Raw genomic sequence first — 23,281 nt, 5'->3', positions numbered from 1 at the left:
CATAGGGCTGGCTAGATAAGAGGATTTTTATCTTCACTACATTTGGCTTCCAGCTATGTCCGCTCCCACCCAAAAGTGTTCCAATGCTATAAATAATTTTAGAGTAGTCTGAAAATCATTCATATAAAGAGTTCAGTGTAAGCATAAATGCCTGACTGGAAACATCGTGGATTGTTGGATAATATGGTCATGAAAACAGATGCAGTATGGAAATATTGCCTCTGAAGAATTCCCCCTGACATCTTCCAATTAATTGTATTGACATAGTCAGATAATATCCTTTGAGCTTTCCCATTTAGGAGTAAAAGGCACTTGGTGTCATCCTACACAGGAGATGTATTGATGCTGGCTATATACATAAAGCAGTACAAGTGAATTCAAGGAAATAATAATATATTTGAGCATATTGAGGAATTTATGGGCTAAAATAGTTTTTACCTTTTTATTTTTAACCTCTTAGTCATATATAATAAATACATTTCCAGAACTGATGATTCTAAAATCTTAATGTAGTTGATGTCAAAAATGTTTTAATGACATGGCAAAAAATGTCCTTACAAAGTTGAGAAGCTTCCATAGTTTTCTTCCATAATTTTCTTAATCTTTGGTGTCTTTCAGCATGGCATGAGTATATCTTACCTGTTGCATGCCGACATTAAGTAAAGAAAGTAATTTTGTTCTCATTCTTACAGTTTCAAACATTTAACTGAATAGATTAAGAACCTGCTAAGTTCATTAGATTGTCCTATTATTATGTGCTTATTTGCATTAGTAAGGCTTGTAAATGATACTAAAAAAATTTCCAAGTGACACAATACCTGATCTGAACAAGTATTTCTTTAAACAAAATTATTTGTGAAAGAACACATTTAGGAGTAAAGTAAAAGAGAAGCCTAAGAAAGCTATGCACACATATGCACATACACTGTGAAAATGTATGTTTGAATACATTCTAATTTTCTATGGTTACCAATGAAATATATTGCTGTGTCTATAACTAGTACATATCTTTATAACATGAAATGTAATAACTGCTTTTGAAAGTATATAATTCATATGAACTATGAAAGTCTTGGAATTTTAGAGCATTCAGAATTAGACCTTCACAATCTCACTAATTGAGTTTCAGGTTATAAATTTTAAAAGTTAAAGCATATTTACATTACACAGAGTGGTAATTTTATGTAATAAAAAGAATAAATTGTATTTACCTTTTTGTGCATTTGTGATTTAACCATTCTGGAACAGAATACATTGTATCCAGATCCAGAAAAGTTAATAGATCTTATTTCTACAGTTTCCTTGACAACTACTGTAGATGCTGCTATCACCATGGGGATGGTTCTTTTAAATGAAGCAGCGACTTCCAAAGGAGATGTTGGAAAAAGACGGAGTAAGTCTCTCTGTTGGTATTTTTTGCAATTTAGATTTAGTCTTTAAGATTCACTTGAATGAGACACATACAAAAGCCCTATGTAAATATGCATTAAAGAATTGATTTACTTTAGGAAGGTACAGTGTTTTTTGTTTGTTTTCCATTTCTTGGATGTGTGTGCATATTCTTGAAAATACATTTCTTCTAAAATGAGATGGAATGGTTTGCCCTGGACTTGCATGCAAAGGAGGGCTGTTATTCACCTTTATCAGGGTTGTCTGGACCCTTCACTGGAGCTGCAGCCTCTATAGTAACATCCATGCTACAGGGAGAGAATGAGAATTTTGTTGACAGTCTTCATAGATTTTATGCACATGATAATGATCCCTATGCCGCAAGAATCAGGTATGCAGTCAAAGCCTGATTCAGACAGAATCTTTCATACTTTGTTTTTAAAATACTGAAATATTAAAAAACATTATAAAGACATTTTAAAAGGGAACAGTTCTTGATATTTTCTTTTTCCAGGGGCTTTGCCTTTTCCATGATATTCCAAGACTTAGAACTCCATCAAGGGGTTCCAACATTATGCTGCTTAAGCAAGTTAACCATGTTTTACCCTTTGATTGGACTATTTATTTCTTCTCAGGGAGTTGTAGCAAAAAAAAATCTGTATTTTTCTAAAGTAACACATTTTGTCAGCAAAAAAGGACAGAACACAAGGGAAAAATATTCTGTCCCTGAGGAGCACAGGTTAGGAATGGATGGATGGCCTTAGATCCAATGTTTCCTGCCACAGACCTTTTTATAATTAGTATCAAGTCATATGATTTTGTTATTATACTTCTAAAAACCTATAATTTTAAAGGTTTTTTTTCAATATACTTTTTAAAACCCAGATCTTATGTTAAAGGAGCTAGGTGTCTAGAACAGACTAATTTATTAAGATACATAAACTAAAAATCCAGAATGATTCCCTTTTCATGATTTTTAGCCAGGTCACGTGTTTAAATGAGTCATAGTGACTTCTAAATATTAAGGTGTCTTAAGTGTTGACATGTTTTGGATATAATTTATAGTTTAGTTTGCTCTGTTTTCCCGTAATACTCTTTATACACCATTGTAAAGAAACCACAGAAAAAATTGAATGTATTACTTTGTTTAGTTAAGCACTGTTGAAATAATTTTATGATATATCTTTGAATAAACATTGTGATGCTCTTGGGATTGACAAATCACGTTTATGAGGAAAACTCTTAGATGATTATATATTAATCATATATCCTATCATATTAAGATAAGTAATAGTATTGGTAAGGAATATGTACTAAATTTCTTCATCTCACAACATCTATGGGAGTGAATTTATAAAATCACTAATTCCAACTTCCCCCTTGGTAGACATTTCTGTATGTAACTCTGATCACTACTTCCCCAAATACATATATATTCTACTGTAATGTATGCCCTCTATTCCTTTGTAAAACAAGCAAGCAAACAACAACCACACTTTGACACCATTACCTGCCATTTAGAGAGATTTCCCCCTTTTGAGTCTGAGACAATACGTTACTCTCCAAGTTTTATTCATAGTCTTCTGTACTCTAGGATAAACTATTTCTAAGTAACATGCTTTTATTGAGACAATAATCCAGCTGATAATTATATTTTTATAAAGTGCATGGCATCTGAAAAGAATTAAATTATATTGAGCATTCTGATAATGCAGATATCTCTGCTAATACAGCCAGCACTTCATAATGAAGGGGCTACTAGTCTTCTTTACGATTTATCACATAGTTTGTTGTTTCATTTTGTTTTTTTATCCCTTTGGGGCATTTTAGTACCTGTAGGAACTCTGTAAGAGAATAAACCACCAGAAGACTTAGATCAGTCAATTTTGTGGTTTTCATACCGTACATAGTACATTTTCCTTGAGAAGACTGAAAAATAATGAATACATTGTATTTTGGATTATCTGGTTTGTTGTACCTGTATATGCCATGAACTATTAAATGTAAGTATACTGTAATTAATTGAACGCATTTAAAAATATAAACACTTGGGCCATCATTTACTTGTTTCTAGACACTAATGGTGTTTTCTGTCTCTTTCTAGTAATTTGCCTAGTGGGATTAGGCCTGGTGGTCTTCTTCTTCAGTTTTCTACTTTCAATATTTCGTTCCAAATACCACGGCTATCCTTATAGGTAATATCTTTATACTAATGTGAATGTTTTCATTTTTAACTGATAGAATAAGCAAGAATTTCAATGATGAACTATTAAGTATTAAGTTAAAGTAGTGCTAATTCATTTTCCAAATGACTTTTAACTCAGTTAAGCAAGTTTTTGAGCACCTGCCATGTGTTCAGCATAGCGGAGCATGCAAAAGAGATATAAGACATAGTTCCTATTTCCAAGCAGCATATAGTTTCATTTTAGAGATACATATACATATATATTATTATATTATATATACAGAGAGACATATAACAAAACAAGTTCTAAGCTTTATGGAATTCATGGAAATTTCTTCTCTTGGTTTGTCTATCCATCACCTGAACTTGCTTTCTCTATATAAATGACAATTTGATGTGATTTTTTTACTTCATTTGCAATATACTTCTCATATAATCAACTGTTAAGTGTCTAATAAACTTTGCATCATCTTTTGAATTTTGCAAAATTTTAGCTTTTTCGAGTAAAGAAGAAAAGCCAACTTGAAAGAGAAAAATTAAATGATAAAATAATCTCTGGTCACTAGAAGGCATCATTAATGCATATCTGGTAAGATTTCCACCCACACATAGTGATAATTGGAGGAGAGAAGATGTTGAAAAATCATTCTTATTACCAAAGAAAACTTTCACTAAAACACACTACAATTGATCTATAGGTTGTAGTACACTTTGTGAATTAGCTATACCTTCACTTCTTGAGCATATTCCCACCTTCTGCCTTTCTTAAAAGAATAAATACTACTGGTCTTTTTCTCTAGGGAGTCCTTCCAATACCTTAACTCATACTTATTTCTAATGAAGAAGTAAGGCCCTATGTTTCCTTTCTCACGGATTCTGAAGACTTTTTCTGCGGAGATAGTAGAACCAATGATATGTTGATAGAAAATAAAAGCTCATCATACCCTTCCACATGTGAACAATACAATCATTTTGAAAGAAGGTCTCTCTCCATATATATATTATATCAGGGGGAAAACTAACCACATAATAGGGAGATCTGATTATGGGGTTATAATGAAAGAATAAGCCTCCTCAGCTCCACCTCTATATTTTCACATATGATATGAGTGAGACAGGCACATTTTCCAATTCCCTTCTTCCCATACTCGCTAAAAATAAATTTACTAAGGCAGTGGAAGATGTGTGGGTGTCAGATCTGAGTCAGGTGATCATCCTGCCTGCAGCTTAAATGAATTTATAAAAACATCAACTCTGAGGGCAACAAGTGTATTAAGAAAGGCAATTACATCTCCAGTTTAGTCATGTTATTCTTCTTGAAGTTACGTAGCCAGCCAATTTTGGTTTTGAAAATGTGAAATGATCGAACTACTCAAATCCAAGATTAAATAATACCCAAGATGTAGTTATTTGTTTCTCCCTCTATGCTAATATTGAGAATCATGATTCTTTGTGATTTTGGCATCTCAGTTTGACATATGTAAATTAAAAGAAATAGAACTACTCTCTAGTTTAAAAATATTTTATCCAGAACACCAAAAATACTTACAAAAATAATTCATTTTATCCTTCATAACGCTTACACTATGTCAAAAGAAAGATTGTATCTTTATTTTTATAAATAGGTAAACTACAGTGAGAGTTGTTGTGAGATCCTCTGACCCTGTTTAGTTGACAATTAAGAAGTGGGGGAAGGTAAGGGGCCAATTTCAGCTTTCCTTGTACAAGAGGGTACCTAAGCGTACCAGAATATCATTCCCTATCTAGGTTATAGCAGTGTAATGATGACGAAAAGGAGAGAAAAATCAGGTTTTCACTAGTTCCTTATAATAATGTTATATTTTGACAGTATTATTTTTGTTATGAATGAAAAGTGTTGAAGTTTGTACTTGTTTTCCCAAGGAGCAGTTAAGCTTCTTGTATAAGGAGTAGTACAGTACTCAGATTCTTTACCAAAAGTGGACATATAAAGCACCTGGGAAGCTTTTCAAAATACATATCTTAGGCTTCACACTATTACAGAGTAAGCATTTCTGAATCAAAATACGTGCTTACATATTTCTGTGTAAACATGGCATTTGAAAATTCTACCACTAACCAGCCCCACTCCCTTGTTAAGGCTCTACCACTAAAAATGGTATGGGCTTGCCTCAGCTATCTTCATTGAGCTGGAAATTAAGATGAAGTCTCTTGTTAGACACCAACACTGGGGATAGGAATCATACCTCAGAATGGACTATGAATACAAAATGTGTGTGGTTTAGATGACAGCCCCTGAGAAGAAGCTGCCAAGATACAGAATCAGGACATGGCCTAGCAAAGCAGCTTTAGGAAATCAGGGGTGCTAAAGATTGCTACATGGCAGAACAGACAATGGGAGGCAGACATGGAGCTTCTTGCTGCTGCAGTAGCTCTTCCAACTGTTTCTTGTGCTGTTGTATGTGTACACCAGATTGATTCAAGCTAGATAGTTGGGCTGTTCTGTTAGACTGTTTTAGATTCAAAGAGCCAAGAAGCATTGGAGGTTATCTTGCATAATGAGAAGTTTATGGCAAAGATAAATAGAGAAGTGAATCTAGTTGACACACACCTGGATCTCACAGATACTGGAAGAAGGTTCAGAAATATATCATTCAGAAATATGAATTCATTGCTCTCAACCTATACTCTATAGGTAATTCAATTCCTTATGGCCTGCCTCTTTATTTTTCTACCATTGTCACTACTGAATAATTGTTTACTTTCCTCCCTTCAGCTGATTGGTGCTTTTCTGTGTCTTTGGCTTCTACCCTTGTGACCAGTCTCACTCTCAGTATAATTTTTTAAGAAGAAGGGCCTAATTGGTTAAGTTTGCCATTATCCAGTATGCATATCCAAGTTAGGCCAAATTTTCATGCCCGTGTACCTCATATCCCATGTTCTACTCTCTAGACTCCTTGCAACTACTTTTGCTAGTCATCAGTGTTACCAGTATATGCCAAGTGTCTAAATTATTGGTGCTGTGCCAAGGGCCTGCTGAATATAAATTAGGCATCTGTTTCTTAGATGCTTTCAAGAGAAGCCACATAAAATGACAGATACCTATAAAAGACAAAATCATTAAGTGAGTGTAGAGGGTAGTATTTAATCCAGCTCTATTTTTGGAAGGTATGTGCAAGATAGATCTTTAATATTTATTAGAGATTGTTCTCAAAACTCTGTGGCTCTCCAACTTTATATAGTAGCTCCTATAAAGTTTGGTAAAAAAATAACTGAATATTTTAAATAAACTTAAATTTTATTGATTTATTATTTTGTGAAGACATGTCAGAGAACAAACTTCATTGAAATTTAAGTGACTTTCAGTTTATCATCTAGCATCCTATACAGTTAAAATAATAAAACTGCAAGAAAGCAAATATGATTTTTTGAGATTCTGTGCAAAATGTTAAATTTATTCAATAAATGTTGACTGAGCAATTACTATGTGCCTGCTACTCTTACAGATTCTAAGGACATAACCATAAATAAAACAGACTAAAATCTCTGTCCTCATAGAACTTACATTCAAGTGGGGTGGGAAAGGTAAGAAGTCAGAAAATAAACAAAATAGGTAAAACATATAGTATGTTTAAATAATGATAGGCATTATTTAAACTATCAGGAAAGGAGATAGGTCATTGAAAATTCAGAGAAGTCCTGAATTTTTTGTAAAATCCTAAAGGAAGTGACATGAGTGAGCTGTGTGGGTGTCTGGGGGAAGAATGTTGCAGTCACTGAGAACAGCAAATTTAAGGGTCCTGGAGAAGCAGCAGGACCCTGAGAAACAGGGAGACCAGTGTGTCTACAGTAAAGAGTGCGCAGGAGGTAAAGTAGTAAGAAATGAGGCCACTGAGGTCAGAGTGGGGTGAAATAATGCGGAGCGTCATACAACATGGTAAGAACTCTGACTTTTATCTGAATGAGATAGGGAATCATTGGAGGGTTTTGAGAGAAGAGTGACTTAAGTCTGTCTTCTGTATATTATGAACCTTTGGGATCCTTCATAAACAGTTCATATTATCATTGTTAAATCTGTGACTGCCAAGAGACTAATCCTTCTAATTGGAATAGAAGTCAGGAATTTTGTCCTGGTAATCTGTTTTCAGATGGGACAGAAAAAGTGATTTATATGCTTCAAGATCTTGAATGCCAGTGAAGACATTACTCCTCCATTTTCTCAAAGTTTTCTTATTTTAAAAAAATAAACCTGAAAACAATGTTATTTTCCTTATTCTCTTCTTTTTGCATTTTTACATGATGTAAAAGAAACATTATCTTGCTAGTCAGTAAACTCATTTGGTTCAGCTTTTTTAAAAACGAACTTGGAGTTATGTTATTTAAATTTCTTCCTTTGAATAAAACAAACTTTCAGAGAAGCAAATAGAAATTTTGGCAGTATAGATCATATTTATAACTATTGTATGATTATTCAGTTAAAGTTTGTTTCTCCCACTAGATATAAACTCACTGTAAGCAGGGAGCAAGTATCTTATTCACTGTTTTATCCAAATTCTGAAATAGAAAATATCACATGGTAGGCAGTAAGTTTTTAATGAATGAATGTTAAGTGCATATTAATTTGGAACACAGGTGTAGAACTAGAAAAATTTACTTTGGTGACAAAATAATCTACTTGGTTTATAAAAAGGAAAAAATGCATATAAAGAATTTTTTTCATGGGAAACTGATACTATTTGTAAATTTACAGAAGAGTATTACTCATGTAAATATCAAAGCATGACCTAGAGTCTAATGAAATTAAAGCAATCACCTTTTCTGTCTCCTGAATTTGCCTTAGATACGCATGCATATTAATACTGTGCACATACACATATTTTTATTCTTGCCCCCATGTTTTCTTGAGTTTGTAAGAGTAAAGTTTTATTAGATTGACTAACAAAGTAACAAAAGTACTGATACAGCTGAGATTTTAATATAAGGGAAGATACGAAAATTTAAAACTTCAAGTAACAGTTGTTTAGAATTGTTACCACAGACCAGACCCAGTATAGACATTGTCTGAAATGATATGGGGGAAAAAAAGGAAATTGGCCATTTAATGTAAGAACTTGAACTTTATATTTAGTACTATTACAGTACTAAATGTAGCTATGATATAGACATAGCACACTCTGTATTATCAGAAAGTTTCACTTGCAGTTCTTATTACTAGGAAGGATAGTATCCTAAACATTGTTATCTTTAAATGTGCAGAAACTAATACCACTCTAATGTTTATACACTGTAGGGGTCCTATTTACTGATTCTCTGGTGAATCTAACTTTCAATAACAATATCCTTCAGTGGAATTTTCTCAACTGTACTGTATGATCATAGGAATCTTTAATAAACCTTTCACTGTGTGTAGATGAGTGTAATCATACTGACAGAATATAGAACTCATTTTCTTTCAAAACAATTGTGAGGTATTTACAGTTTGGGTGATTTAGCCAAATATTTACTGTGGAGTTCAGGTAGTCTTAAAAACTACATCAACAGAAGCCATCTTGATGAGAATTTGAGAGGATTTGAAATACCTGTTGTTACCAGGGCTGATTAGTGGGTAAAAACTTGGAATTTAGTAAAGGCTTTTATAAACAACCAGCTTATGCTTTTTACTTCTCTCATTTAGTTCCCTTAATATATGATTGAGCAAAATTGGGCAAATGAAAGTTCACCTATGTACTCCTTGTTCCAAGCTCTCTAAACTGTACATTGCCCTGAATAATCCAGGCCTTTGGACATCTTTGCATCCTTGCACATACTATCCTCAACTATGTGTAATGTCCTTCCCATCAGCACAAACACCTTTTAAAAACCAGCTCTAGTTACCTGCTCTGGAAAGCCTTCCCTGACTCCCCAAGAGACATCCCTCCTCCTCCCCGGCTCAGTGCCCAGAAGGTTCTTTATTGTTGCATGTCCTGTCATCTGTACTGCTTAGTATTCTAATTCATCTGTTTCTGTATGCCTATACTAGATGGAGTTCCTTTGGATCTCATCTCTTGAACTTTTGGAGCTTAACAGTTTACCTGACATAAAGTAATTATAACAAAAGTTTGGCTAAAAGATTTGGAAGAGCGAGAGATAGACAGAGAGAGGTGCCCCAATTCTAGTTTTGCTGAACAGCTAAGGACATTTACTGCCTAAATGAATTTTATACTATCCCTTATCAGCTAATAGCTTTAAACTTGAATATAAGTTAACTCAAATTTGGCAACAAACTATATAAAGAAAATTCAGAGGATTTGGTTTAACATTCCTGATCATCAGCTAGACCATTTTAATATTTTTCCCAGTCTTGAACCAGAGCAATTGTGCAAAAAATCCATTTATTTGGGAAGAAGAAGAGATACGTTATCCAGATGCGGAGGTCTTTGCATACCTCTTTTGTGATAAACTAGGAATGCTGTCAGTACTTGGTTCTTACCTACCCCCAAAATGCTATACAGATAGCTTCACCATCCGCAGTTAAAGGCAGTGAGAGACTTCAAAGCTACTTATTATTCATTTGAATAAAGTTCTGGATACCGGGATCTCATCCTCTCTCTCCCTGACTTAAACTAGCTGTGTGCTAAGGCAAGTCACTTAACTTCTCTGCGGCTCAATTTCCATATTTAATGAGATAATAAGGTGGCCTAAATCAGATTTCTTATTCGATTGGTCTTCTGAATCTCCAAGGAAATTTTTAAAACATAAAAGTTCTTGGATCATATCTAACTGAATTAGAATCTCCAAGTGTGGGTCTTAAAATTTGTATTTTTAAAGTTACCCAGGTAATTCTGATGCAGTTATTTTATCAACTAGTCTTAGGTTCATATGATTTCATAATTATCATCTAGCTTCAAAATTGTTTTTTCTTTGAGATGCTCAACAGATGCTTTATAGATGTGTCCTGATATGCACGAAAAGTGCATGAAGTACTTTTAATCTGGTTGGTGAAGAACAATATGTCTGTGAAGCAGCAAACAGTAAAATGAAAATATAAAGTATCAAAAACTGCATGTGAATCTGTTGTGTGCAAATAGTGTAGAGGTGGGAAAAATCACTGTGGGTTTGAGTAAATAAGAAAGACTCCAGAAGAAGACTTGGATTAGGCTTGAATTTAAAGTAATATTTAGATAAAGAAGAGAAGAAGGGTTAAGTATATTTCATGGACAGGAAATCATGAGTGGAGACAAATGGAAGTAAGAAATAATGCATGGTATTTTGGGGGGACTTGGTTCTCCACCTATTCCACTGTCCACTTTAAATAATTCTTCTAGCTTAATTATCTCTTTCGATATGCCATTTATACCTTCTAATATTTCTCTTCATTCTCTGCAGAACTTTCATTTGCATCTGCTTTTCTACATTGTCTTTTCCATGGATATAGTGATGAATCATTCATCAGGTTCCATAAATCCTCATAGCACTCATAGACCACCCCCTCTGTGATCATCTGTACTCAAATTCTCTTTGCTTTGTCAGGTTTATATAGGATATATGTTCCCTTCATTTCATTTACAGCATCCTTCTAAATGGCACTAAAATATAATATAGGGAGCATTATGAACAGGAAATATACCAATTTTGCATTCAAAAACTCTTATTCCTTTTTTATTTTTCTAGCACATGGATATTTGCTAAAGTTACCTTATAATGACAAATATTGCTCTGGGTTTTGCTTTTGTTCCATTGCATCATTATCCTTCTAATAAGCTTTCATCTTTTTTCCTCAGAAATTTCATCCTCTCTGGTGAATGAGCATGTTAATAAATAGGTAATAAATATGAAGAGCAAATTTTACCACAAGCACTGCAGAGAGTATATACCAGAGATTTGGATAATCCTGACTGCTGAATTCTAAAAACCTGGCAGTACAGGGAAAAAAAAGATTTCCATTTACCTAACTAGTTCTCTGGAGAAAGGGAAAAGGTGATGGCAGAAGCAAGAGCAAAGTAGGGAATGAAAGAAAAAGAGAAATGATTCTGGGAGTAGTTTAAAGGTGAGATATTGATAAAGAAGAAAAAGAGACCTTTACCCACTGAATTATCCTGTGGGAGCAGCTTGGTCAATTATGAACATAGCAGCACATCCTCAAGGAACACGGTACATTCCCCAGAAGCATACATCTCTGGCACCAGCATTACATTACTTGATTTAAAACGAAACAAACAAAAAAAAAACCTTCCTCATGCCAAATAAAGGCAGTTTTTAGGGAATGAGAGAATGAATTACAGGAAACCATTATTCTAGGAAGAAAACCACCAAAGCATATTCTAGAGGGTATTGTCCAAGTCCTGCTGAAAAGACATTTGTATATGTCCATCTTCAAATAGAGGAAGGCTCTACTTAATTGAACCATAAACAATAGGGACCAAGAGCTAAACCAAATCCAACATCTCAAGACAGACATACACTAAATTAGTCTTGCACAAAGAAAGGAGAGACAGCCATATCCTTGATGTTCCCAATTTGAATACATGTACATATTAAACGGAAGATGAGCTACAAGTACAGAAGAAATACATTCTTCTTCAAAATAGCTCTCAGGAAAACCTCCTAGTTCTACCTACTCTAGATAGTATCTATACTTTAGATTACACTTTATCTTTGAATACAGCACCATCTCCCAGTTTAAAAGCCACTGTAAGCCATAGGCCTTAATTCCAGCACCAAAGTACTTTCTTGGTGTGGTGCCTCTTCCTTTTGCAGAATTCCAAGTCTTCCTTTTGAACTTCTGTGAATTACAACCTTCATAGTAAGAAATACCACCATATCAATGACACAAGGAACTATATCCAGAATTATCCTTATACTCATTGCCTCATTCTTTCCTCACAATTTTTACTTGCTTAATCTATAATTTTTAATTTCTTCTATATGGAGTGATCTTTTTCTGTTTTTTTTTTTTAATTATTTTTCATTTTTATTCTAATCGTAAATCTAGCAAGACTGATTCTAGATCATTTATGCCCTTCAGCAGATTTTCTAGATACTTCACACCAACATCAGAATTCGTGTTTTCTTCATTGATGCATGTATCTGCTGATGGAGGGGGATAAAAGTCTATTTCCTTTAATATTCCCTAAATGTTAGTCTTTAGGATTTATTCTACAGTGTCAATCTGTATCAAACCTTACTCAACTCTCCCAAATTGTTTTTTAATTTTTAATAAGCAAACTTCCCAGATTTAAACCCCCAGTGTGCTTGTTGCCAGCTGTGTGACCTTGAGCTAGGGCAAGGTTCTAAACCTCAGTTTTTCCATTTTTAAATGGCAAAAACTGTACGTACTTCATTCGACTGTTGTGAAGGATTACCTGAGAGAATGCATATAAATCAATTAGCATATTGCCTGGTACATAGTAAATGGCACATATTATTAATTATTTAATAAATCTGTGATGTTTATTATTATTACCATCAGTAACTGATTCTGATGTACATATATTAAACTCAAATTATATTTAATCACCCTTTTTTTCTAAGCAGAGTTTTTCTTTACTTTGAAGATTAAATAACTATTGTTCCATATTTACAGGAGCCATTGAATGAAGTCATTGATCTTCCCACAGCCTTTCAATGAACATAATTGGGTTCCTGGGTCCCTTGAAAGTACCAGTGAAATATCAAGATTATTATGAATTTGATCTAATTACCACTAAGCAATAGTTCAGAAGAAGAAATTTTATTCCAGTGGCAGAATTGAATTCATTTTGTTTATTAAACAAAAATTTCTTTTCTGTGCTTGTCCCGTTTTCTAAGAAGACCAAAGTGTTCTTAGGGATACATGATAGTCTTCACTTATGGATAATTACCTTCCCAATATTGTCCACTGACACACTTTGACTCACAAAAGTTTTCTTCAAAGGATTTCTATAAAAACATTTATCGCATAACATTCTCTAATAACTCTATCATTTGCTTCCTGACCACCCATAAGCCTCTGCCTCTTTAAGGTACTGTGGTATAATGGAAAAATAACAGTATTTAAAATGAGGAGACCTGAATTATTGTCCTTTTTATAAGTTAGTTAAGAGATCTGGCTCTAGAATCACACAAGTCTGGATTTGAATCTTAGATCCTTTCTTGACTAACTTCGGGATTTGCAGGTAGCTACTTTCAAGTCTGATTTTCCTCAACTCAAAAACAGTGTTTTTATGGAGTTGGAGAAAGGCTCAATTGTTAGATTTTTCTCTTATTGTTTCTGTGTCTTTTACCAAGAAATTTAACTCTTTTAAGCCTGTTTTTCACCTGCAAACTTGGGATAATAATACCTACCTCAGAATTTTGTGGGAATAAATGATATAATCAATTTAAGGTCCTGAAATGTAGAGTTTTCAATAAATACTGATTATTTCACCTACCTCCCTTCTTCAGTACTAGCATTTTAGCACTTGATTTTTGACTAGCACTTTACTACATTTTTCATTGTGTTCATATATAATTGTTTTCATCTGTTTATGTCGTCCTTCTATAAGATTATAAGGCATTTTAGGGAAGGGTTCTTGACAAATACCTTTTCTATATCTCCACAGTGTTATGCACATAGTAGGTGCTCATCATATACTTGTTAATTGAATATGCTTACTCAAAAACATTTTTTATTTATCTTTATCTACTTCCATAAATGCAACAGGAACAATTAAAATAGAAATATGGTGAAGTGAACAGATGAGTACTGTGTTGCCACATTGCACAACTCCAGAAGGTGCAGTTCACATCGAATGCCACCCCCTAGAGTTGTTCAACATAGCAGCCCTGAAGGGGGATGTGTGGAAAGGTAACCTGATATCTAAAGGTAACCATGCAACCCCAAATTGATTAGGAGCTTTCTGGCATCAAGTAAAGTATGGAAGATTAAAAATAATGTATTAATTAAGCATACAATGGACACAGAAAAGTATCTTCCAGTATCTTAAAAAGATACTTATAATTTGTGATGTTCTTGGTTATTTTGAGAAATGATGAACAAAAAATAGAACGACAGTAAGAGAAAGTACAGAATAGGAGTTAGATATGAAAGGCACTCATAAATTTTGAGAAGAGTGTAATGAACAGGCACAGCAAGGCAAAATATCCCAGGATGCACCAAGTATAGCAATATCACATTTATTTGTACATCTTAGATGTGTACCTTTTATCTGCAGGAAAAATATAAAACACAATCTTGATCTGTAAAAACAGAAGAATAATATAGAAAGGTTGTGGTGATCAGCCCACAATATATATCATTGATAAGAATTTCACTGGGATTGCCTTTCTTGTGCTGAGATCCAACTTTGAAAAATGACATAAGGGTCTTTTGGAAATGATTCAAAGAAGAGCTGAGGTGCTAAAAGGCATCACTGTCTCGCCCCAGTCTGATTTAGATAAAGAATACAGTGCTAAATCTTGTTATAACATTGTTCAAACAGAAAATGAATCCTAAGGATTATTTTTTCCATATTGTTGTATTTCATTGTGGTGTATTGGAAAGTGATCTGGACTTTGAGTGAGAAGAAGTGATTTGGACCATGGCACTTAATTACTCTATAACCTCAGGCAAGTCTTTTAATCTTTTCTGAGCCTCAGTTTTCCTCATCTTTCAAATAAGGACCATGATATTTATCTCATAAGTATAAGAAATGTGTATGAAGTTATAGCAAACTATTAACTGTTTTGCAAATGTAGAATAATTCTTAACTGTTGATTATTGAAACAATCCCATATTCCAGCCTTATGCTGTTATACTTAGCTACTACTGGGACAAGTATTCAGTTATAACTTTCCCACAATAGACTTTGACTAATGAAATTTAACCATTTGATAGACAAGATGTTTTTTCAAATACCCATTCACATACAGCATAAGCCTGCCCTACCCCAAACAAAACATAATTTTATCTTTGTTACTTCTCTTTTTTTATCACCTTAGGAACAAAAAGCAGAACTAAAACAATCAACAGAAATACAATTAATTTTTCCTAGGAAAAATGTATTCAAATCCCTTTTCCCACTAACAACATAAACTTTACTATTCAATATTAATAGAAAAAAATCTTCCAAATAGTTAACTTACTGAAAAATTTTAAATCTATATGTTTCATAAATAGGTATAGGATCCTCTACATAAATCCAATGTCACTTTTTATAAATAATTCAGAATCTAATTATTTGATTTTGCAGTACATGGCTCAACCCCTTAAACCCAGAAAGCATACAGTCTGAGCAGATACATCAAAAGTAGCTCTAGAGGGTTATCTATTGTGATAATACAATTTTCTCACTATGGCAGAAACCACCATTCAGCAACCCTGAAGGCCAGGAAGGAGTGGTCCAAGAGTTCTCTGCTTTTTCATCTGTCCCCAACTTTATCCCACATACTAGCTTTATTGTTTGTTTTTTTTTCCCTAAACCTTGACAGCTGTTACCCCATGTAACTATAGATAGAGAAAAGTTTCCATCCCTAAAGAGCTCTTTCCCTATTCCTAATAAAGGCTTAAATTTCTTAAGGCCTTTTTTTAGGCCTTTTATTTCAGACTTGAAGACTTTCTGGGTTCAGTTATCTTCTAGTGAGAGGAAGAGAGCCCCAGGGCTTTTGGCTGCGTAACAGTCTTAATGTACTTCTCCCCAGTATTTTTAGAACACTTAGGAACATAGAGTAAAAGTTAAAAAATCATAGCAGTTAATCAGTGAGTTCTGCTACCCACAAGGCCAATGGAATAGGAGTGGAAATTCATCCAGTGGCCTGTCTATTCTATGACTGGTACTAAAATGAAATCTGAGCAGCTGCCCCTCAACCACATAGGTGATTTCTGTGATACAGTGTCATTATATAACCATTAGATCTCTCTTGACTCCTTCCTCAGTTTGAAAACAGTAAGAACAGTACACAGCAAAATTCTGTCCCGGTGAAGATCTCATTACAAAATTTTACTGACTCCAAATTGGACATAGTTCATTCATTTAAGAGCACTTACTTATGTATGTTCTGCTTTCTGCTAAACACCAGGAACAGATGGAGCAATTAATTCTAGATGAGTAAAAACCAAAAACCAAACAAACAGCAAACCACTATTTGGTGCCTGTTCAGAATATTTCACAGGAAGGGAAAGAAACAAACTTGCTTTAGATGTATTGATGGTTCTTCAGCAACCACCCAATGACCAAATCCAGAAGTCTCTTCTCATTCTTCAACCCACGTGACCCTACTAACATTCTAGTTCACCAGCACCTCTTTGAAAGTTTGTACCCTAGCTTTTTAACATACTACTCTTATACCTCCCTTTTTCTTTTTAGATAACTTCTTAATCCCAAATGTACCTATCTAATTCTGTCCTTTCTCCTGAGATCTAGAACTAGCCTTGAATATCACATTAACACTTCACCATCAACATGACCAAAACCAACCTCATCTCGCCTCCAAATCCATTTCTTCTCTTCTCCCCATTTTCCTAAGACATTGTTATTCTCAATCATGTAAAGTACAAGCCCTGTAATCATTTTTACCATTCCCTCATCCTCGTCCTGTATTATGGTCTTTTGAGTTGGCCTCCATCGCTGTCCATTCCCATTGCTACTGTCTTAATTTATGCACTTAGTATCTTACTCAGGCTATCACCTAGCCTCCTAATTTACCTCCCTTAAATCTGGTCATTATGTAACCTCCATAATTCATCCCTTATTCTAGAGCAATGCTAAAATTACAGTTTTAAGGTATATACCTGATAATCTTGCTCCTTCATCAAAATCCATTAATTGCTAATAAAGATTAGGGGAAGTTAATGCATGTTTCTTCTAGAAAATATAAAAAAAATGAAGAAAATGAAATTCATAATTCCTACACCCAGATTTTCAAACGTCAACATTTTAGCTTGTATTTGTTTTTAAACCGGGAAAGGATTATACCATATATGTTGTGTAAGCTGCTGCTTTTTTCTTTTGTGTATGAGGAGCTTATTTCAATGCTATTAACTGATCCTCTACAATATTATTTTACTAGCTGTATAATAATCCATTGTATGAATCACCTTAAAAATCCTTTTAAATTTGGTACCATCTCTCTCTCTTGTTTCTTCTTATAATATAGCGCTCAGGGTACCCTATGGTTGCTGAAGTCAGAAAACTGCTTATGGGCCAAATCAAGCCCTCTACTTACTTTTCTGTGGCCCACAAACTAAGGAATTGTACAGTTTTAAATCATTAAAAAAAAGAAATCAAAAGAAGAATAATCTTTTGAGACACATGAAAATTACATGAAATTCAGATTTCACTGGCTATCAAGTTTTAAGCAACATGGCCAGGCTTATTTGTTTACATATTATCTATGGCTGCCTTCACTATAACTGTTTAATTGAGTAATTTCAACAGAGACCTATGGTCCTTAGTTTAAAAACCTTGGTCTCCTCTGACCCTTTATAGAAAAGGTGTGCTGATTCCTGGTTTAGCCATTTTGAACTAAACACTTAATTTATTCTTACTTTGATAACTTTATGCAGCTCCTTTAGCCTAGGCTGCAATATCTTCAGTTTGCTGGTTCTCAAAGTCAGAGTTTTGCTTTGTTAGTTTTTGAATTCATGCAACGCTGTGACTCGCTGTCATAACAAGTATAGACTCTGTTATAGTTCATTGTAACCAGCTCTTTCTCTCCTCTAAATAAGAGAAGCATAAGGGCCATGACTTTTAATCGTTCCATTTCCTGCAATACCCATTTATGTACAATATTCTTGTACACAATAGATGGTCAATAAATTTTTGTTGAATCCTGATTTAAATGGGCCCTTTTGTCTGAATTTGAGACAATAGCTATCACTTTGAATATTTTTTCTCTAGAAAAATGTATTTTGAGTTTCAAATAATGAACTTACTAATGAACCTTTAGAAATTCACTCTCAGCAAATCAAGAACTACATTTTTATCCAAATCTTGGATGTTTGCTAATATGAGGAAGTAATAAGGCATGAGCCAACCTAAAAGAGAGAAGTAGTTTGAGATTGTCACCCCATTCTTTCTTTGTATCCATGGTGCCCCTTTGCATCTCCAACATACTTTAAGCAATAATGAAGTTAAACACACTAAAAGAGAATAGTTGCATTCCTTTTGGCTACAAAAGAAAGCATCTGGGGCAGATTTGTGCTGGTTCTGGCTTAATATTTAATACCTTGTGTAAAGTTCACCACCCTTGCCACTTTAACCTCCATCTTATACTGCCACCTGAGCTAAAGTTGCCGTTGAATGTATTCACTTCAAAATAAGCCAGTCACAGTAGTCAAGGTTATGCATGAGTTGGCTACTGTTAACTACAGTGAGATTCATGAGAGTAGAGAGGATGCCAGAGGGAAGTTGATGGAGGCACCCATGACAGCTTCTACCATTCTCAGGAAGTGGACTGCAACACTGAAAAGTGCGTTCCAAATAAATGGAATATATTCAGTTTTTAGTGTTGACAGTTTTTAAGTATGGTTCAAAAGCATTTTATACATTTTTATGATAAACATTATTAAGAAAGATAATAGCCAAGCATTATTAAAAGCATAAAACTAGGAGAACCATTAGTTATTGGTAGTTTCTACATCAGTATCATTATTGATAATATTAATATTAAATAAGTAAATATGAAGAGAGAAAAAATATGTCAGACCCTGATGTTGGAACACACCTGGACATTTAATATTTATATAATGAAAATAAAATCAAACATGAAATATTGAGTGATTACCTAGAGAATAACAGTTCATACCTTTCTGAGAACTCTAAACAAAACATCTTTGATATTTTTGTGCTTCAAGTCTTTCCAGTGTCTTGAACAAACAATTTTAGAGAAGTTTGTATAGCTTTTTTTTTTTTTATTAAAAGGATCATTTCAAATATAGGATAGAAAGTACTCTATTTCTCTTAGATTTATCCCAATTTTGGCACAATTAATAGAATGTGATCAGTTCAAGATTAAATATATATTTATAATTTCATATTAGTTTAAGATATAAATTACATAACTACTTTATGCGAGAGTTGTAACAGTTTTTTTTAAAAGTAATTAGTAAGTATTTCCATTTGGAAAAATCTCTCTAGCATGAACAAATGGCATGGTAACTAAAGATTCTTAGTCTGTTTTCATACCAAGAAAGTATTCACAAAGATGCTTTTTCTCTGTGAATGTAGAAACATCTAAAACATAGAACGTTTTTAACCTTTCCATCTCCAAAAAGCTAGAAGATATAAAAGAATCTTAAAAAGTCATATTACTATTTTTGCTTTTATGGTGATAATATTTTCCACAATAATAAAGGGTGATCTTGAGTGTTCCAGAGCTTAAAGTTTTCAGATCAGTCTTTAAAAAAACAAACAAAAAAACCCTGCAAATTCTCTTGTTTCATTCCGTTTCAGTTTTTCAGATATTTAATTTGAAATATTTTATGGTCAAGTTTTCTTTTTTCTTTAACCCTCATTCTCCAGTTCTCTTTATCTTCATTGCAAGCTTTAATTAAGGACAGAATGTACCAAAGAGTTCACTACAAGTGACACTATCTGCTTTACCATCAGTTTTGTTAAGGATTATGTGGATTGACCAGCAACTATAACAAAACCCTCTGACGGGTTTATTGCTGATCTTCAAGAGCATGATTACTTCTTGCAGTACTTCATTAGTAACTACTTATCTTGAAAAGTAGGGATGTCCAGTTGCATTTAGAAATCAGCACATGATTTCTGTCTTTTAATTTAACAGTTCCTCAGGAACATATACACAGAATAATTATGCTGGCCTGTACTGCATAATTACTTTAATTGTATTTTAAATTTCATTATTTAATATCATAATTTATATTTAAAATATATTATGTACAGATACCTTATATATAGTATATATGATATATAATCATATATGGTTATAATGCTTTATAATAAAAATATATTTAAATATTCAAATATCGTATCACCAGAATCATAAAACATTAGCACAAGAAAGAACTTTGGAGTCATCCAAAACAAATCTTTTCACTAATGAGGAAACCGAGGTTCAGAAAGACAAAACAATATATGCCTACTATATTATAATTTAAGCATCCAAATATTAAATTCATTTGTTTGAACACTTTTCCAACTACGTGGCTTTTAAAACTATGGTAATATTAATTTCATTTTTGCCTTAATATTTAGTTAAAGTTTGGTTTGTTTCTGGTTGTCTTATTGGCAAGGCTCAAAGAGAACATGCCACATGTCAACAGAAAGGTACAATTGTCAAAGGAAAAGGTTAATAAATGTTTTTTAAATTGATTTATTTAAAAGCTTTAAAAAATTGTTTTCAATACAATTAAAGCTTTACTTAGGGAAGTTAGAAAACAAAATATCATGGTTATCTTTTACTTTTGCTGTATCTGTACAAGCATCTATTTATGTTGATGTTTCATCAGAATCTTAAGACAATTTTATTATGTTTTATGTATACACGTCTTTTGGCTGTTCCATATAATTAAAATAAAAATTACGTTAACCATAGATCAAGTGTTTAAATAACCATTGTACGTAATTAATTATAAAATCAATGATAAGAAAACAGTTTCCTTAGGACATTTGAATGACCCACTTCAAATACTGTTTTTAATATACTCCCTTTATTTTCCCTAGATTGACATTTTAAATGCTGATTTATCTGTTGCTTTAGTCAGCAATGTGTAATTTTATGCAAAGTTAAATCTCGTAAGTCCAAGTTCTTGTCAGCATCTTCTCTCGCCCCTGACCCTTTAAAATTATGAGGTAACAAAATAATTATGGCATTTTATGTTATATTTATATGTACTAATTTATAATAGAAGAAAAAGCTTATTATGTTTTCCTTATTTTCATCACATAATAATTTTCTTTCTTTTTCAGCTTTTTAATTAAGTGAAGCCAAGTGGGATTTGCATAAAGTGAATGTTTACTATGAAGATAAACTTCCTCACATACACTGTTTTGAATTCCTAAGTTCATTTCTTTTGTGATTACGATAAGCTAGTTTATTCTTGTATAATTTTTTAAATGTGGTGTTCACTAGTAAATTTAATTTATGGAAATAGGTGATAAAATTTAATAACCTAAGAAGGAAACATCAAACTTTTATTCAAGCATATTATATCCAGTGTATGCTACAGGATTGAAATAAATTGGAATGTAATTATGAATTCATGTCTTAGAACTGTTCCCTCATTAGTAAAGAAATCTACAATGTTAGTAAAGGAAATCTATGAAATGTATGTTCAAGAATTCTTAGGATTGTACAAGGATAAGACATGCATGAAAATGTCATCTGCTGTAAAACTATACTGTTGCAGTTTCAGTTATAAAGGATGTGTACTGTTACAAATACCATTTTGTTCTTATTAACCATTACCAGATAAAGGTATGTGAGAGATGGAGAGGAGTGAATGGTACCTACAATTTGGATGCTAAACCCGGGCATAAATGGTTCTTCCAGGGATATAAATTTAAAGCAAATATGCAATAAATCAGCATTCCTCAAAGGCATCAGGCAATGGGAGCCACACACTAGAATTAGTTCCTCTTCAATGTAGAAGTGTCAAACAGGAATAAAAGCCTAACCCACAGTGGTTGTTTTCCATTTGTGTTGTATGGAGAAAGTTTGCCATCAAAACCTCATTCCCTGTTCCCTGAGTTCAGATAAAGGATAATTACTCTGAGATGAATGACTCAATGAAACTTTCCTTGGAAGCCAACTATAGGAGTATATCCATTACTATGTCTTTATTCCACTTTAGTGTAGAAAGCACTTTCATAGACATTTTGGTGTGTGTTCCTCTCAGCAACCTATAAATAAGACAGGAAATGCAAATGCAAATTGTATCTGACTTGTAGAAGTAATGGAAGCGGGAAGCCAAAAATATTAAGAGATAGAGCTCATAACCAGGTTTTCAAATTCTCACACCTGAATTTTAATTTGCTGTGGTACTACCCAAAGATGGATTTAGGAAACTAGTTTTCTTTTATCAGTTCAATTCGGGTTTTTGGTTTTTTGTTTGTTTGTTTCTCTTTTTTAAGGCTTCTCTAATTTTCATTAAGTTCTGTATAACAGACAGAACTCCATTGGAAGTTCCAGCTATATAGTTTCAAACAAGAACTAAGTATACAACTACGGAATTTAGTTCTTTTGTGCCTGTGTATTTCAAGTTATATCCCAGGGTAGTATGTGTTCTAGCAAGATGAAAGCTGTCTTGTCAAAACATAGTGATATTCAATGAAAACTACAAAATAATTCAGAACTATATTAACCTTATCACATATTGCTAAATATATTATTAAAAGTAACATTAAATCCTTAGTTTCTGTTCAGAGATGAATATATTTAGTACTAGAATGTCATTTAGGGAAAAGCAATAGGAGAGTCTAATCACTTGTTGGATACTTAACCCTAGGTCATCCTTGACATGTAAATCGTAATCCTTTGAGTGTTTCTTACATTCCCTGAAGTTCATTTGAACAGACATTACAAATGAAGTTTGAGGCTGTTACTACAAATAATAAATATTTATTAACCAGAAATACTTTTGTTTGTCCCTTAAATCTGAAAATTCTTATCTTCTACTTAATATGCAATTGATAAAATTATCTTGAAAAAACACATCTAATCTCCCTATAAAGCTTAATAATGTTTAATCATTACCAAAGTCAGGTAGTTCTCAGACACTGGCCAAGGTAAGAAGTGCTTCTCTATCCCATGTTAGTAAATGTT

At 33.2% G+C, this 23,281-nt stretch overlaps 1 protein-coding gene across 3 annotated transcripts in view; it reads left to right on the top strand.

Annotated features, from left to right (window-relative positions):
* TUSC3 (tumor suppressor candidate 3) overlaps window positions 1-22,864 on the top strand; it is a 306,555-nt gene extending 283,691 nt beyond the window's left edge. Inside the window, exons 8-11 of one of the 3 annotated variants that reach the window (XR_005216025.1) lie at window positions 1,319-1,393; window positions 3,494-3,584; window positions 4,069-4,163; window positions 21,427-22,864. Coding sequence is in view for 2 of the 3 variants with exons in the window: in XM_037831242.1 (XP_037687170.1) it covers window positions 1,319-1,393; window positions 3,494-3,584; window positions 15,054-15,072 (185 nt within the window). In the remaining variant the exon portion in view is untranslated. Of the gene's footprint in view, window positions 1-1,318; window positions 1,394-3,493; window positions 3,585-4,068; window positions 4,164-15,053; window positions 15,119-21,426 lie in introns of all 3 variants that reach the window. The other 2 variants (XM_037831242.1, XM_037831243.1) reach the window with 2 other exon arrangements.
* Window positions 22,865-23,281: the final 417 nt, after the last annotated feature.

The sequence above is a fragment of the Choloepus didactylus genome, chromosome 3, assembly GCF_015220235.1.
Source record: "Choloepus didactylus isolate mChoDid1 chromosome 3, mChoDid1.pri, whole genome shotgun sequence".
Classification (NCBI taxonomy): Eukaryota; Metazoa; Chordata; class Mammalia; order Pilosa; family Megalonychidae; genus Choloepus; species Choloepus didactylus.
The sequence above is the reverse complement of the archived record's forward strand: the minus strand, read 5'-3'. Positions and strand labels throughout refer to the sequence as shown.